The sequence below is a fragment of the Arachis hypogaea genome, chromosome 13 (assembly GCF_003086295.3).
Source record: "Arachis hypogaea cultivar Tifrunner chromosome 13, arahy.Tifrunner.gnm2.J5K5, whole genome shotgun sequence".
Lineage (NCBI taxonomy): Eukaryota > Viridiplantae > Streptophyta > Magnoliopsida > Fabales > Fabaceae > Arachis > Arachis hypogaea.
Window position 1 is genome coordinate 129,294,254 of NC_092048.1, and position 15,776 is coordinate 129,310,029.

The 15,776-nt window shown below is 35.9% G+C and overlaps 2 protein-coding genes across 2 annotated transcripts; one reads left to right on the forward strand and one right to left on the reverse strand.

Moving 5' to 3' along the window:
- Positions 1–226: 226 nt before the first annotated feature.
- On the forward strand, positions 227–2,237 carry LOC112733385 (anthocyanidin 3-O-glucosyltransferase 7-like). The gene has a single exon (XM_025782325.3). The coding sequence runs from the start codon at positions 576–578 to the stop codon at positions 1,944–1,946; it is 1,371 nt and encodes a 456-aa protein (XP_025638110.1). The 5' UTR covers positions 227–575; the 3' UTR covers positions 1,947–2,237.
- A 184-nt stretch (positions 2,238–2,421) lies between these two features.
- Positions 2,422–8,127, reverse strand: LOC112733384 (methylmalonate-semialdehyde dehydrogenase [acylating], mitochondrial). Its single transcript, XM_025782323.3, has 19 exons — positions 7,815–8,127; positions 7,604–7,701; positions 7,251–7,322; positions 6,996–7,157; positions 6,793–6,871; positions 6,543–6,697; positions 6,206–6,269; positions 5,923–6,002; positions 5,602–5,667; positions 5,298–5,348; positions 5,047–5,198; positions 4,537–4,627; positions 4,329–4,409; positions 3,645–3,722; positions 3,497–3,532; positions 3,160–3,203; positions 3,002–3,080; positions 2,730–2,820; positions 2,422–2,613 (listed from the first exon to the last, which is right to left on the reverse strand). The coding sequence occupies exons 1-19, from the start codon at positions 7,837–7,839 to the stop codon at positions 2,498–2,500; spliced, it is 1,620 nt and encodes a 539-aa protein (XP_025638108.1). The 5' UTR covers positions 7,840–8,127; the 3' UTR covers positions 2,422–2,497.
- Between the last annotated feature and the right edge of the window lie 7,649 nt (positions 8,128–15,776).

A 15,776-nucleotide genomic window follows, 5' to 3' on the forward strand; every position in this document is an offset into this window, starting at 1 on the left:
ATTCGCAGAAATCTTAGTTTTTTATTTTATTTTAATAAATCTATAAATAGTATATTAAAAACTTAAATTTTATATTTTTTATAAATTTTTTTAATTAATAACTTTAACAATTGTGTTTAAGGCGCACGTTAGCTGACCTTTAATTTTTAGCTTTGTTCTAATATCCTATTACGCTAAATTATCCATGATGAGCTCACTTATCTACTCAAACAAGTGCGGGAGTTCAAATCTCGTCTTATGTATACAACAACTCATTAGTCGCGACAGACCCTTAAATAGAGTTTAAATCTGCAGCGAATTAGTTTTTAGCCTTTCAAACTGCGAGATATGGCAAATATATATATAAGAAATCAATCAATATTAGCCAAGTAACCAATGGCATCGATGGTAAGTATGTAACCTCCAAAGGAGCTCAAGTTAACGGTCGAATGCTGCGGAGACTGGAGAGTGGAGAGTGCTCAACCACCAACCTCTACAACTGAACTATTCCCCCATCAAATGAAATGTATATATAAATAAAATGCCCCCTATTAACAGCAACATCTTAAGGATTGATTAAACCCACATACACATTTATGATGACAAACTCAAGAGGTGATGAAAACAAACATGTAGCGGTCTTTGCTTTCCCCTTTGGCAGCCACCTTGAGCCTCTCTTAAACCTTGTTATCAAGCTAGCTCATGCAGCCCCAAACTGTTCATTCTCATTCATTGGCACTCATAAATCCAATGAAATTCTTTTCTCAAACCCCAACAACAATATCCCGGATAACATAAAGGCCTATAGCATCAGTGATGGAATCCCAGAGGGTCACATTCTGGGCTCCCACCCAGTTGAAAAGATTGATCTTTTTCTCAAAACTGGCCCACACAACTTGCAACAGGGCATAGACTTGGCAGTTGCTGACACAAAGCAGAGAGTCACTTGCATCATTTCTAATGCTTTTGTCCCTGATTCTCTCATTGTTGCACAGAACCTTCATGTTCCTTGGATTCCCGTTTGGCTTGCCATGTCATGCACACTCTCATCTCATTTTTACACTCACGCCATAAGGGACCACTGTGCCAATGCCACTGTCGGAGAAACAATCTCCTTGGGGAATTTTCTACCTGGTTTGTCGATGGTCCGCGTTGAAGATTTGCCACAGGATGTTATCGATGGTGGTGAGAATGAGACGCTGTTTTCGAAAACATTAGCTTCACTTGGTAGCATGCTGCCTCAAGCTAAGGCAGTGATCATGAACTTCTTTGAGGAATTAGACCCACCATTGTTTGTTCAAGACATGAGATCCAAGCTGCAGTCTTTGCTCTACCTTGCACCTTTGTTGGCATCATCACCATCATCAGCTGAAGAAGACGCAACTGGGTGCTTGTCATGGTTGGATAAACAAGGTGCTAGATCAGTGGTGTATGTTTCCTTTGGGACAGTGGTGGCACCACCACCTCATGAGTTGATGGCGGTGGCGGAGGCATTGGAGGAAAGTGGCTTTCCATTTCTATGGTCGCTGAAGGACAATGTCAAGAGTGTCTTGCCAAATGGGTTTATTGAGAGGACAAGCATGCGGGGGAAAATAGTGCCTTGGGTTCCTCAAACTGAAGTCTTGGCACACAGTTCCGTGGGAGTGTTTGTGACTCACTGTGGTTGTAACTCTGTGATTCAGAGCATTTGCAATGGTGTTCCTATGATATGCAGACCATTCTTTGGAGATCAAGGAATAACTGGTAGAATGGTGCAGGATGCTTGGGAGATTGGGGTCCTGGTCGAAGGTAGGGTGATCACCAAGAATAGGTTGGTTAAAAGCATGAATCTGATTCTGGTGGATAAAGAAGGCAACAAGATTAGGGAGAATGCAATTAAGGTGAAGAAGATTGTGGAAGTTGCAGCTAAGCCAGATGGGAAAGCAGCTCAGGATTTCAACACTTTGGTGGAAATAATTTCTACTTAACTAAAGATGGCGCAAGTTATTATTAGCTCTAGCCCTGCAATCACTATAGATAATGAGATGTCACCAATAAACTATTAAAGTGGGTGGTTTGGGAACAAGAAATCAAGAATGCAGTGTTTCATCAAGTTGGTTTTATAAATGTAGTTCTTTACTTCACTTCTTTTCCACATCCCATTGATAAATGCTACTTATCACCTTAACCGCTTCCTTGTGTTTACATCTTAGCATTTGATTCGTCATTTAGACATGATTAAGGTTAATGACATGCATGTTACTGTGATTTTATCATCATCTTGGAAGCGCTTTTTATTTTTCCCCCTCTTCCTTCAAGCTCAATTACTTTTGGATCAAACTTGCTAGATTTGATTCCGATCAGTAAAAAGAAACGGATTTGTTATCATGGACCATAAAATCATGTAGTCCACACGCAGAAACGAGAGATATGTGAGATGAGAAGTAGAAAAAACAAGGAAAATGAAGAGCATGAGACCTTAACATTGATTTTATTCAAGTGTTTCAGAAACAATATGTACTTCTTCATGCTCAGGTTCTCAAGATTTTTGAGAGGTAGGCATTGCCAAGTTAACCTTGCCACCACCAGCTGCAGAATCCTTCCATTGCTGAGTTATTGTTTTGATCTGTGTATAGAAGTTAACTCCTGCCTTGCCTGCAACAAACAATATCAAATTCAAATTCAAGCCTATATCACGAGTAAAATGACAAAATGTAATCCTCCTAAATAAATAAGCACGGAAGGGCCAGCTTTGAGATAAATCACTCTACCATAGAAATTGAGATCCCCTGCAAATGATGCCTTGTTGCCAGTAAATGAGAAAAAGGGCAAAGGAACTGGAATAGGGACATTGATGCCAACCTGGTGCAAATACAGTAACGGATCGTGATCCATAACATTGCTATATGCATTTCTTAATGTGGTAGAAGGGAAAGTCATCAATTGGTGAAGTAGGCAATAGCAGACTCCAATGTGTATACTAATAATTGAAATTCATTTACACTGTAATTCGAACTTCTAAGAACCACTTATGTAACATTACCTGTCCAGCCTCAATCTCAGTCTGAAATTTCCTTGCAGCAACACCCGAGGTAGTAAATATTGAAGCACCATTACCATACCTGTTGTCAAGTTCAGATTTCAGAACGAGGAACAAAGCAGTTTAACCAAAGGCAAACAAGGTGTTGTAAAACCAAATACTTGTTTTGGTTGACAATGTTTATGGCGTCATCCAAGCGCTCAGCCTGATGATAAAAAGACAGCAGAAATACACCGAATCAGTACATCCTTATATGGAAACAAGAATAAAATATTCAAGATAAATGAATCTGTTAAACGAAAAGGAAAAGATAAAACTAAAGAAAAAATAAAAAATTATTTTAATTGAAAATATTTTGGTTTAGAAACATTTATCCACAATTTGAACATCAATAATCAGTTGGGAGGTCAATTGCTTTGAATCAGGGAAACTTTTACAAGAATTGAATTTTTGTTATTTTCCCATTATAAGAAGGGTGAGAGTGACAAATAGACCTACCTCCATCGCAAGAAGAACTGGGCCAAAAATTTCCTCCTGCACAGACCATGGTACATACAGTCAAGTTGAATACTTGGATATAAATTAAAACTTCAGGTCTCTATGAAATTCATTTCAGTAGAAGCTTTAGAGATTGATAAGAAAATACCTGGTAGCACTCCATGTTGGCATTAACATCCGATAGGAGGGTTGGGCCAACAAAATTTCCAGACTCATATCCAGGTACCTACTTATCATGCATATATGAATGGATAAGCATTAGGATTTTTTTTTTTTTCCAAAAAAAAAGGGAGAAAAAATAATGAGTTAAAAAAGAACCTAACACGTATAGGTGAAACAGAGGCCTAGGCAAGCACTGCTCTATCTTTATACAAACAGCCAATGGAATATAAATTATAATAATGAACCAAAATATATTTCTTTACATTTTCCATTATACTATCCATTTGACGGTGCTTTATTGCTAATGAGAATATAGTCAAATCAGGGGAAAACAAGCTACAAAAATCAATAAGCAACAGAAATCTGGATATCAAAGTTAAGCCAAGAGTTCTGTTGGTGTGCTAAGTCACTTTGGCATCATATTTATTATTTTCTTCCAAGCACGACAACCTTGGAAATTTTTGGAAAGGTTGTGGCAAAAGAGATACATGCATAAAAGGCTCTATTTCTCTTCCCGGTATTTAAATGGTTAACTGACACATGAATTTAGCTACCTACCAAATCAAATTATATTTGTTTCGCCCCCTTTATGCTTTTCTACCTATTCTCTATTTCCAATAAGGATGTGGAGTACTTGAAAAAAATAACAATATAAAGGCAGAAAAGCTACCACTATATTTCTTCCATCAAGCAGTAGTCTGGCACCACTGTCAACCCCAGATTGAACTAATCTGTGTATCCGCTCCTTTGCCTGTGAAACCAAGTATACAAAGATGTTGGTGCGGAAACGATACTATGAAGATCAGCCACTGTGATTTTTACTTCAAAGTTCAAACCCACATCCCAGAGAAGAGTAAACGCAGAATCATAAAGAAAACCTGTTTGCTGATGACTGGACCAAGGTCAGTATCATGCTCAGTTCCAGCATTTACTTTAAGGGCTTTGGCACGCTCAACAAGTTTAGTTTCCCTGGAAAAATATGTGAAGGATGTAATCATTTGAATATATATTTCAAGTACATCATTAAAGTTGATTTCTGAAAACCAAAAAAAAAAAAAATACTGATCTCCTCATACATCTGCATCATCAGTAAGTCTTTTCTCTAGCGAACAATGAACTGATCACACTAAGATTTGAGTTAAAGTAAAAATATTCAGAATTTTGATCACAGAAAAAAAAAAAAAACCTTCTCTATAGAGAAGCTGGCTTATGCTGTAGTAAAATAAGAGTGATTATTCAGTTCGGCACACGACAGATATATACAGCACATTTTGAAAAAAAATCCTAACCAGAGAAGGAGCTTCAAATATTGTGTCAGTGTTAGATGCTATCACAGAAATTGTAAAAAAAAAAAAAAAAATTAATCGAAAGAGAATAGTGTATGTTACCAAGGTTTTGAGCCTCCAACAAAAATAACTGTACTGAGAGCCATGCACCTTTGTCCAGCAGCACCAAAACCAGCAGCAACTAAAGCATTTAAAGTAGCATCAACATTTGCATCTGGCAAGACAATGGCATGATTCTTGGCCCCCATATTAGACTGAAGATAAAAGTTTGTTAGGTGTCCAACTTCCTATCATTGCATGGGGGGCATAAACCAATAATTTTACAAAGGGGAGTAAAAGTGAAATGCACCTACTTGAACACGTTTCCCTTTAGCTGCTGCTCTTGAATATATGTGCATTCCAGCCTTCCACACAAAATAATATCATCAAACAAGCACAAATAATATAAAGGAGCTGTCATTTGCAAAATTTCAGTGTCTAAATCAATTGACCTCTTCTATCACTCTTTCTATCTAAGAACAGTCAAACCATCAAAATGGTTCAATTTTATCAAACATGCAACATAGTTGACTTTGGCTCAATATTTTCTTTAGGGTCCAAAAAAGTAGGTAGACAAAAAGTATGAGCTGGAAAAATATACATTACTAGATGACTTACAACATTTGAACCAACAAAGGATATGGCTTTGATGTCATCATCATCACAAATAGCATTCACAATATCCTGCAGCAAATGCATGATTAAGAACATCAATCAGTAAGAAAGATAAAAAAATAACAGGTGGTTTGCACTTGAATATATCATAATAGCATAAACATTCATGATTCTGCACAGTTTCATATCGGATTTGTTGAATATATGGTAAGATTGTCAAATACCGAAATGAGACCCTAAGTAACTTTACCAGGTAAATATCACAAGACAGAGATAAAGTAAGATCGTTTAGTAATAATAAAAAAAAAAAAAACTGATGCATACATGCGTTCCATGGACTATATTTAGGACACCTTCCGGCAAACCAGCCTCCAATGCCAATTCAGCTAGCATTATAGAAGCACCTGGAAAAACAAAATTTCAAATAACAACCAATACTAATCTCACTATATTCCACAGCATGGTAGCATCCAACTACAATGAAATTTAATCATCACCACCTTATAACCAAAGGTGATGAATTATGAAAGCAGACAGATGAATGTGCACTTCTATATTGTACCAAAAACTGTCTCCAATGGGAGTAGAAAGAAGTAGCAAGAATCACCTGGATCTTTCTCTGATGGCTTTAGAACATAGGTATTACCACATGTAACAGCAATTGGGAACATCTGCAGATAGATCGTAGAGATTTGGAATCTGTTATCATGCACAATATAGTACTACATAATACATATGCTATGTTTCTATACAATAATATGGATATACAAATACAAGATTGTCACGGCTAAAAGTTTCTAGATATTCCTATAGATTAAACATTTTTATGAATTCGACCGTCAACCAAATAAGCTATAAAGGAGTACTGAATAACTACAAGGTCAAAGATGAAATGATGAATTAAGACAAAAGCACAATCAACATCAAAAGTAGAAGACACTTACCCACAAGGGAATCATTGCAGGGAAGTTGAAAGGACAAATACCAGCACAGACACCAAGTGGTTCTCTAATGCTGTAAGTATCAATTCCATGTGCGACATTTGAAACATATTCCCCCATTTGTAGAGTTGCCATCCCACAAGCATGTTCCACAACCTCTAGAAAACATAAATTAAAATATTCAGAGAACTCCATCACCAAAACTATCACTCAGATCAACCATTATCTCACTATAAAATATAGAAAAACCAACCTAAACCACGAAATACATCTCCTTGTGCATCCTTTAATGTCTTTCCTTGTTCAGTGGTCACACTCAGTGCAAGTTTATCCTAAAGCAGTTAAAAAGTAAGCATTTATACTTAATAAATCGTTCATGGTAGCTGTTGTGCTGCCATTGGTGTCTATATGTTTGAAAACAAATGTGAGAACCCAATCACACTCTAAAATGCCTACCATATCTCTACGAATAAGCTCCTGAAGTTTCAGCATCACACGCTGGCGTGTTGTAATAGGAGTGTTACGCCATGATGGAAATGCTTTCTTTGCTGCAGATACAGCAGCTTTAAACTCTTCATTTGTAGTCAAAGGAAGTTTTGAAACAACTTCTTGGGTTGCCTGTGATCAGATTATAGAAACATTATAAGTCTGCATTGCTCAAAACCATAAACAAATATTCAACTGTAAATTTATCTTCGAAACCACACTTACTGGGTTTATGACATCAATGAAAGATGATGATTTGGAGTCAACAAAACTGCCTCCAATAAGATTTGGAACCCTCTGATAAAACGCAATTAATAGAGGAAAGGGGAATGAGATGTAAAACAAAATATACCGACAGTACAGGAGCTTAATGTTTATTATGTGAAATCCACTTCTAACAAACTGTTAAATTTCACTCAGAAATTCCTTATGCCATAATACAACATGAACTTAACATGGGACCTAAATCAAATAATACAGTAGGGTAATATTAAATATTATAGGTCACTAATTATATGTGATTGAAAATGAACAAAAGCATACAACTTTATTGATGGGGAATGGAAAGTTGAGGTTACCTGGGGATTGCGCTTACTGGCAGATGGCTGAGCAACCGTTGACATATATGAACTTCCCAAAGCAAAGATCTGAGGCCTCAAAATGTTCAACTTCTTCACTGCACAAATATGAAAAATCAAACATTTTCCTGATCAGAATCCAGAGTTTAATGATTGATCAACAATTTATATCGGGCAACCAGACAAAAGAGCAGGAAATGGTTTCACTTACCTCGTTGAATAGAAAGCCGCAACATCGGGATTTTCTTGCTGTGAATCGTGCTTTGGTGTTTGAAGAAGAAATCAAGGATATGAGAATTTGAGAGTTGGGAGTGAGAAGCGATAAACGAAGCTAAAACTGGTCACACTCGACCCTCTCGAGTCCCAAGTGATGCTAATCGCGAAGCTGTTTCAACTTATAGAAACCAGAAACGACAAAATAAACTGATAAGCATCCAAATCAGATTCAATCACATAACAAGTAGGAGTATTAAATATAATTTTATTCAAAGATTTTCTAAAAATTTAAAAAGTAAATTAAATATGCAAAACAAGAGATCGCAACAAAGTTTAAATAGATGGGTTTTGTTAGATAAACAATGACTTATTTAATAAAATAAAAAAATATTCCACTTTTAAATTATCTCTTAAATTTTAATATTAGAATAAGTCTGTATACCTAGTGAATTGAATATTTAGCCATTGTTAATTGTATATGAGTAAATCAAATAAAAAAATAACTATTCAATTAAAAATAATGAATATAATCATTTATATATCTATTAAATTAAACATTCGGTATATTTATTATTCACATTATTTAATATTTTCATTATCTACCTATACTTTTTCCTAAATAAAATTATCGAGTCTAAATATAAGTTTTGTAAAATTAATCAATTTATTTAAAATTGTAATATAAACAATTTTTAAAAATTAAATTGAAATTCCAACTATTATAACTACTCAATTATTATTGGATTGAGAAAAAAATGGAAAGAGAAAAGCGAAAAGCGAAAATAAGTAATGATTACTGAAATATTGAAATCCATAAATAAGTATCAAATGTCTTTATATACTATTATATAAGGTTAATGAATTTAAGTTTGTGCGTATTAAAAGTATATTTTAACATCATAATAATAGAAATTTTTTATTTTTTATATGTTTATTATATTAACAATGTAAAAAAGAAAGTATTTTTAATAATTTTTAGTGTTTTTAAATTATATTGTGAACATACATATTAGCAAGATCTAACATTAATATTAAAAGTTTGTATTATTTTATATAATAAAAATGTTATATACACATCCAAAATTAGTTATCAAATCAATTATTATGTATATTTTTATTTTAATATGTATTTTAAATTGATAACTAGTTTTGATGTACACTTAATATAATTAATTATAAAATCATATGTTATTATATTTTTTTTGTGACTAGACAAGAAAGAAAAGAAAACAAAGAAAACAAAAGAAACAAAAAGGAGAGGAAAACTCCCTAAAAACCAGCAGCTATGTCCTTTGTAGGTAAGATGCGAAACTCATCCCAAGGCTCCAACAACTCAGCTTAGGGAATATTATTCACTGCTGCAAACTTTGCCATAGCATCTGCAACATGGTTGGCTGATCTCTGAATTACCTTGGCATCAGCTCTCCAATTCCAAGTCAAAATATCATGGATTTTAAAAACCAAATCATGATTAATACTTTGAATGTTAGTAAAACGGTCTTGGACTAGGAGAAAAACTTTCAAACTGTCTGTCTCACTTTACCTTGGCATCAGCTCTCCAATTCCAAGTCAAAATATCATGGATTTTAAAAACCAAATCATGATTAATACTTTGAATGTTAGTAAAACGGTTTTGGACTAGGAGAAAAACTTTCAAACTGTCTGTCTCACAAGAAACCTGTCTGTACCCTGCCTCCCAAGCCAAAAGTAATCCCCTCCAAATAGCAAAAATCTCACAACGAAGAACCGTTCCTAGCGGCAGAACCCCAATACGATCACCTTGCCAGGCACCATCGGAGTTTCGGATAATACAGCCAAAGCCAGCACAATTGCCATAGATACTAGCATCACTGTTAATCTTAAACATCCCCCCAGGAGGAGGAGACCAAGATGAGCTCGGACAAGATAAATGAACACCGTTAAGCTTAGAAAACAAAGACTTTAATTCCTTATCAGATGCTGAGATTAATGATAACACTTTATTGAAAGGCCAAGAATTCATAGGATTGAAAACATCATTATTCTTGTCTTTCCAAATCCACCAGAGACCAGAGAAAAAAAAAGAGTAACATTGACATTTTTCCATTCAGATATCCATTGTTTAAAGGATGAACCGTGAACATCATTAAGTTGTAAAGTTTGCCAAATTGCACTAGCTTTTGGACAATCACATAAACAATGAAGAATAGTTTCTAAAGCTAGAGAGCAACGTGGGCATAAATCAGAAGAAGAAAATCCACGATGATGTCTAAAAACAGCAGTTGGAAGAGCATTATAGAGGCAAAGCCAAACAAGAAATTTGAATTTCTCAGGTACCGGGTTCTCCAAAGCCAGAGCTACTCTTCAGTCTCCTCCCATCCATATTTGTGCTTGCAAAGCCATGAGTAACCACTACTAAAAGAGTAAATTTTTGAATTTGATGCATCCCATCTCCAACCTGTTATGTCTCCAGATTCCACATCAGGAATGTAAGAATTTATATTTAGAGACAAAACATCAGGTATAGTAGTGTAAATTCCATTGAAATTCCAACAACCATCTCTCCAAAGGTCACCAATAGCAAGGTCAGTATCTGCGATGTGGACATATGACAACTCATTTGTAACAGCACATTCTCTTCTCTAAGAATCAAACCAAAAGGAACCATCTAGAGAACCAATACACCAAGAAAAACCCTCTTTTAGATCTTGATAAGCCTTCACCATACTTGTCCAAGCATAGGAAGCATTCTTATAGGAGGACAAGCCTCTACTCTTATATTTCGTAGAAAGCATTTGAACCCAAAGTTTTTCTGGACACTGAAAAAACTGCCAGACAAGTTTGCCTAATAGTGCTATATTGGCGCAAGTAGGGTCTCTAATCCCAAGTCCACCAAACTTCTTCGGGGTGACTACTGTCCTCCAATTAACAAGACTCATATACCTTCCTTCAACCTGGCCCTTCCAAAGAAATCGGCGCATTAACAAAGATATCTTATTAGTGACATTGATAGAAAAGAACGAAACCTGCATTTGGTAAACTGGTAAAGAGGCCACTACTGAATTAATTAAACAGAGCCGCCCAGCCCTATTCAAGAGGCGCCATTTCCAATTAGCAAGCCGACACTTTATTTTATCCACGACACTATTAAAGGAAGCTCTGGACACCCTGGAGTGATTACGATTGATGCCGAGATACTTCCCAAGATCCTGGGTGACTCTGATGGCAGAAACTCCGGTAAACATCTCTTTCCTTTGATTAGAAACATTCTTGGAACAAAGAGCTTTAGATTTATCCAAATTAATTCTCATCCCGGAAGCTTTGCAAAATAAGTTGGGAGAATTCATGACAACTTGGACTTGGGATTTCCTGCCTTTGCAGAAAAGTAGCAAATCATCAGCAAATATAAGATGGGAGACCCTAGGTCCCCTTTTAGAAACAGCCACAGGATCCCATATACCCATATCAACCTGATTAGCAATATAGCAAGCTAAACGTTCCATACAGATAACAAACAAATAAGGGGACATAGGATCTCCTTGCCGGAGACCCATCTTAGGACTAACTTATCTAACCTGCTGCCATTCCAAAGAATTGAGAGAGAAGAAGCTTGGACACAAGACATGATTAGTTTGATAGTAGTAGTGGGAAACCCCTAAGGGAATGTTCAAGGAACCTCCAATCAACCCTATCATAAACCTTCTCTAAATCGATTTTAAAGGCCAATGTTCCTTTGCGCGATTTTGTTTTCTTCATGAAATGGAGAATCTCCTGAGCAATGATGATGTTCTCTGGTGCACCCCTGCCTTGGATGAAACCGCCTTGAAGAGGTCCAATGATATCTGTCAAAAAAGGTCGTTGCCGGTTTACCAAAACCTTGGTGATCATCTTATACACCACATTACACAGGCTAATCGCCATGAAATCTTTCATGTAATTAGGTACCTCCACTTTGGGAATAAGCACTATGAGGATTTCTATAAATAAAGGGTCAATGTAACCACCTGTGAAGACATTTTGAACAAGCCTCCAAATATCCAAACCAAGAATCTCCCAATAGGCCAATACTCTTTAAAGGAAAAAGCTTGAAAACCATTCGGGCCTGGAGCCTTGAAGGAATTCATACCAAAAACAGCTTCTTTTGTATTCCTGTCTCCAAAACGCACCCACTATTCTCGGGACTTTTGAAACCAAAATATTTCTTCTTGAAAAAGAATGCAATTATACTCATCTGTAAGCTCCTTTCTTTGTTTCTAAGAGAAAGAGAATCAACCGACTCAAGCCTCTTTTGGATGGATTCAATTTGCTTCTCTAGATTTCTTTTTTTCACAAAAATATTACCAAAAATCTTGGAATTAAAATCCAAAGAACCTTCTTGCACCTTGTGAAGATTTTCAGCTACCCACCAAGATCCATGCCTCTAATTTTGCTGCACATCCTGTCTATATGCTGGGTGAGTAGCCCAAGTAGCTTGGAATCTAAAAGGACGAGCACCTTTGAGTTGAGGAGAACCTTCACATCTCACTAAGATTGGACAGTGGTCTGAATGAAGTCTACTGAGAATTTCTGCATAAGCTTCTGGAAACAATGAAAGCTAAGAACTATTAATAAGAGTCCTGTCCAACTTCTTTGCTATGTCTCTATAATTTTGGATTCTTCTATACCAAGTGAAGCTCCTACCAATCATACGAAAATCAAGTAAGCCACAATCTTCTAGGACAGAGGCAAAGATCTCAGCCCTTTGAACAGAAAAGGAGCCACCTCTGACCTCATCTTCTCTTAAAATTTCATTAAAATCTCCAAGCACAAGCCTCAGACCATCAAAAAAAGAATCCAAAGATAAAAGATGATCCCACAATAGGACTATACTATTAAAATGGGGATTAGCATACACCGCACTGCATCTCCAATTTATATTGCCTCTGCAAAATTCAAAAGTAAGACATTGATCAAAACTACTAATAAACTTACAAGGAATATTTAGAATAGAAGAGAGAAACCAAATACCTCCTTTGTGACCTGTAGCCTCCACTATAACAATAGAATAAAAATTCAGCTTCTTCCAAAACACTTTAAGATTCTGAAAAGGTGAATGTGTTTCCACAATAATGAAAAAAGTAGGACGGTATTTTCTCACCAGCTCCTTGCAATGAACCCGTGCCAATTTGTTAGAAGCACCTCTAATATTCTAAACTATTATATTAAGACTATCCATAAACAATAATATCAAAGAAAAATAGAGAAAAGGGGTTCTAATTCTCAGCCTTCGCCCCAATCTGAATATCTCTTTGTTCCACCACGGTTTGCTTCTCGCCATTCTTAGACCCCACATCAACTCGGTCATTGTCCGCCGGGGATGCTTGGAGGGACGCCGGTCTTAATCTTTTTCTATCAATTCCGAAATGAGAAGTATACACTCGAGAGGTTGTGCCCTTCTTCAGGTTTTGTTCCGTACTAGTTAGTACAGAGGATTCTTCACTTTTATCTTTCTTGGCAATATTTTTTTTGGGTGCATGCAGTTGTTTATTTTAGCCCAAATTCAAGGTAATTCCTTTCTTAGTTTTGTGGACCTTGCTGGAAGATGGCCCATATGAAGCTCCACCCTTTTTAAAACCCAATTTACCTTTTCCTTTTTTAATCACCTTGGTCCACCCCTCCTCTTCATCACTTGTTGCCAAAGCAACGTGATTTGCATGAGAAATTGTCTCCAAAGAATCCGGACCTTCCCTATCCTTTTGCTCCTCACCATTATTATTTTAAAATTCAAAAACTTGCCCTTTTTTATCACCCGTTACATTCCTCATCTCCGGCAATTTGTCGGTTTTCGGCGACTCCTTCCCATAATTCTCATTCAAAATAGTTACTTCCACATCCTCATCAATGGAAGAAAAAGCACTCTTGCACTCCCTTGCTACATGACCATAGCATGAACACGTCCCACAAATAAGATGGAGACTCTCGTATTCTACCTCATATTCATAGTCATCAACAATTATTTTCTTTATCACTGCCATATCGAGGTCAATCTGAACGCATGCCCGCGCAAACTTGTCTCTCTCTGCCGATTTTGTAGCCAAGTCAACTTTAATTGGCTTCCCTACTGTCGCTGCTATGCGCATCATTGCCTCCTCCTGGTAGTACCATATAGGAAGTCCAGAGATGCGGATCTAGACCATGGTGGATCCAAAAGAGGCCTCACATGGTCTGAAATCATAGGACCAAGGTTTTACACCCACATAAAACTCCGCAATCAGTCAAGGACCACCTAAGAGCACTCTCTTCCTATCTTCGAAGAGATCAAACTTAAACATGAAATATTCAAACCCAACATCTAACAATTAAAAATCACCTTTGAGGCGCCATATGACCTTCAGCTTGTGGAGAAGCGCTATGTAATTGAAATACTTTCCTAACACCTTAATAACCACTGCATCCATATATGGTTCAGTCAAAGAAGACCTAGCTTTTTTCCAAAAAAGTTACACGTGGTGGTGTGGAGTCTCCCTGCTTTCCAATTACCACAACCATGCTATCTCCAGAAAGAGATTCTGCCCATGTGAAAGTCTTAGCTGTCATAGCGCCCACCACTTTATCTCTAAAAGACACCTTTAAGAGTCTGATCATCTCTCCCAAGTTAATCCCTCCTTGTCCCCAGATACAACCCCTGCACTCTCCCCCTTATCTCTGCCGCCAGCATTGCCGGCTTCTTCATTGTGTTTCTTCCTCGAACTCTCTCTCCCGCTCTCTCCTCCGCTCATTGCATGTTTTCTCCTTAATGTAACATAATGGTTTTTTGTTATCTGAATATATAATTATCTGTTATTATATTTAAAATGTTAAAAAATATTATATATACATCAAAATCAGTTATTAAAATTAATCATGATATATTATATTTAAATATATATGTTGTTTAATTCACTTTTAATACGTGTTACACATTATTTTATATTCTAACATATATTTTATACTAGTAAGTAATTTTGATGTATACCTAGTATTAGGTTTAATGATTTGTTAATTATTACTTATCGTCGTCAATTAAAAAATTTAAATCTTATAAATTATAAATTATATATTAATCTTATGCTGTTACAAATTGATTCGATTATACTATAGGTTAGCAATTAATTTTGCCAAGTATGTTCATATTGTAACTTGGTAACACCAGGCACAAATATTTTTAGAAGGCTTTATTGGTGTATAATTTGATGATTGATATAAAACATTCATATATACTTTTTCTTTTGTTGATAAAATTAGCACTAGCCCAAAAACTTGAATATAATTTCAAAAGATGGGTCTTGATTGTACTTTGCATGCAGTATGTCTCGGGTCGCATCTATGATCTATCCGCAGTGTTATTTAGGGTCACTGCTTGTGTACCTGCAACCTCATCATTTTGGGCATTTGTTGATTTGGATGGCAGGCATAGCTCCAGCCTTCAACACAATACCTCTTCCTATTGGATCTCACGATTGGGAGATTTGGAAGGACAGGAACATAGTCTTTGAAATCGTACAGCGGGTGTAAACACAACTTCTTAGGGTGTGTTTGGAAACTCATTGGAAGAGAAGAAACACGTTTAGACTTCTTGAAAGCTTCAACTTTTAGTTTGGCAAATTTTTTTTCATGAACGCAGAAGTGATTTTGCTACCAAAACCAACATTTACAAGAAGCAACTATTTTTAACTTTTGCGTGTTCCTAACGAGCTTTTAGCCATAAATACTAACCATTTATTTATCTTTTACCAATTTTATACTTCATGTATGTTATTATATTATTTATAAAATTCTTGTTATTTCTATTTATATAAGCTCTATTTTTCTATTATTTATTATTTTTATTTTTTTCAACTGTTTGCTTGATATTATACACTTTTATAATTGTGATTTTTGTGTATTATGTTTGTTATTATCTTTTTATAATATGATTTATTGATTCTATTAGGTAAAGTAAATTAAACAAAAAATTAAC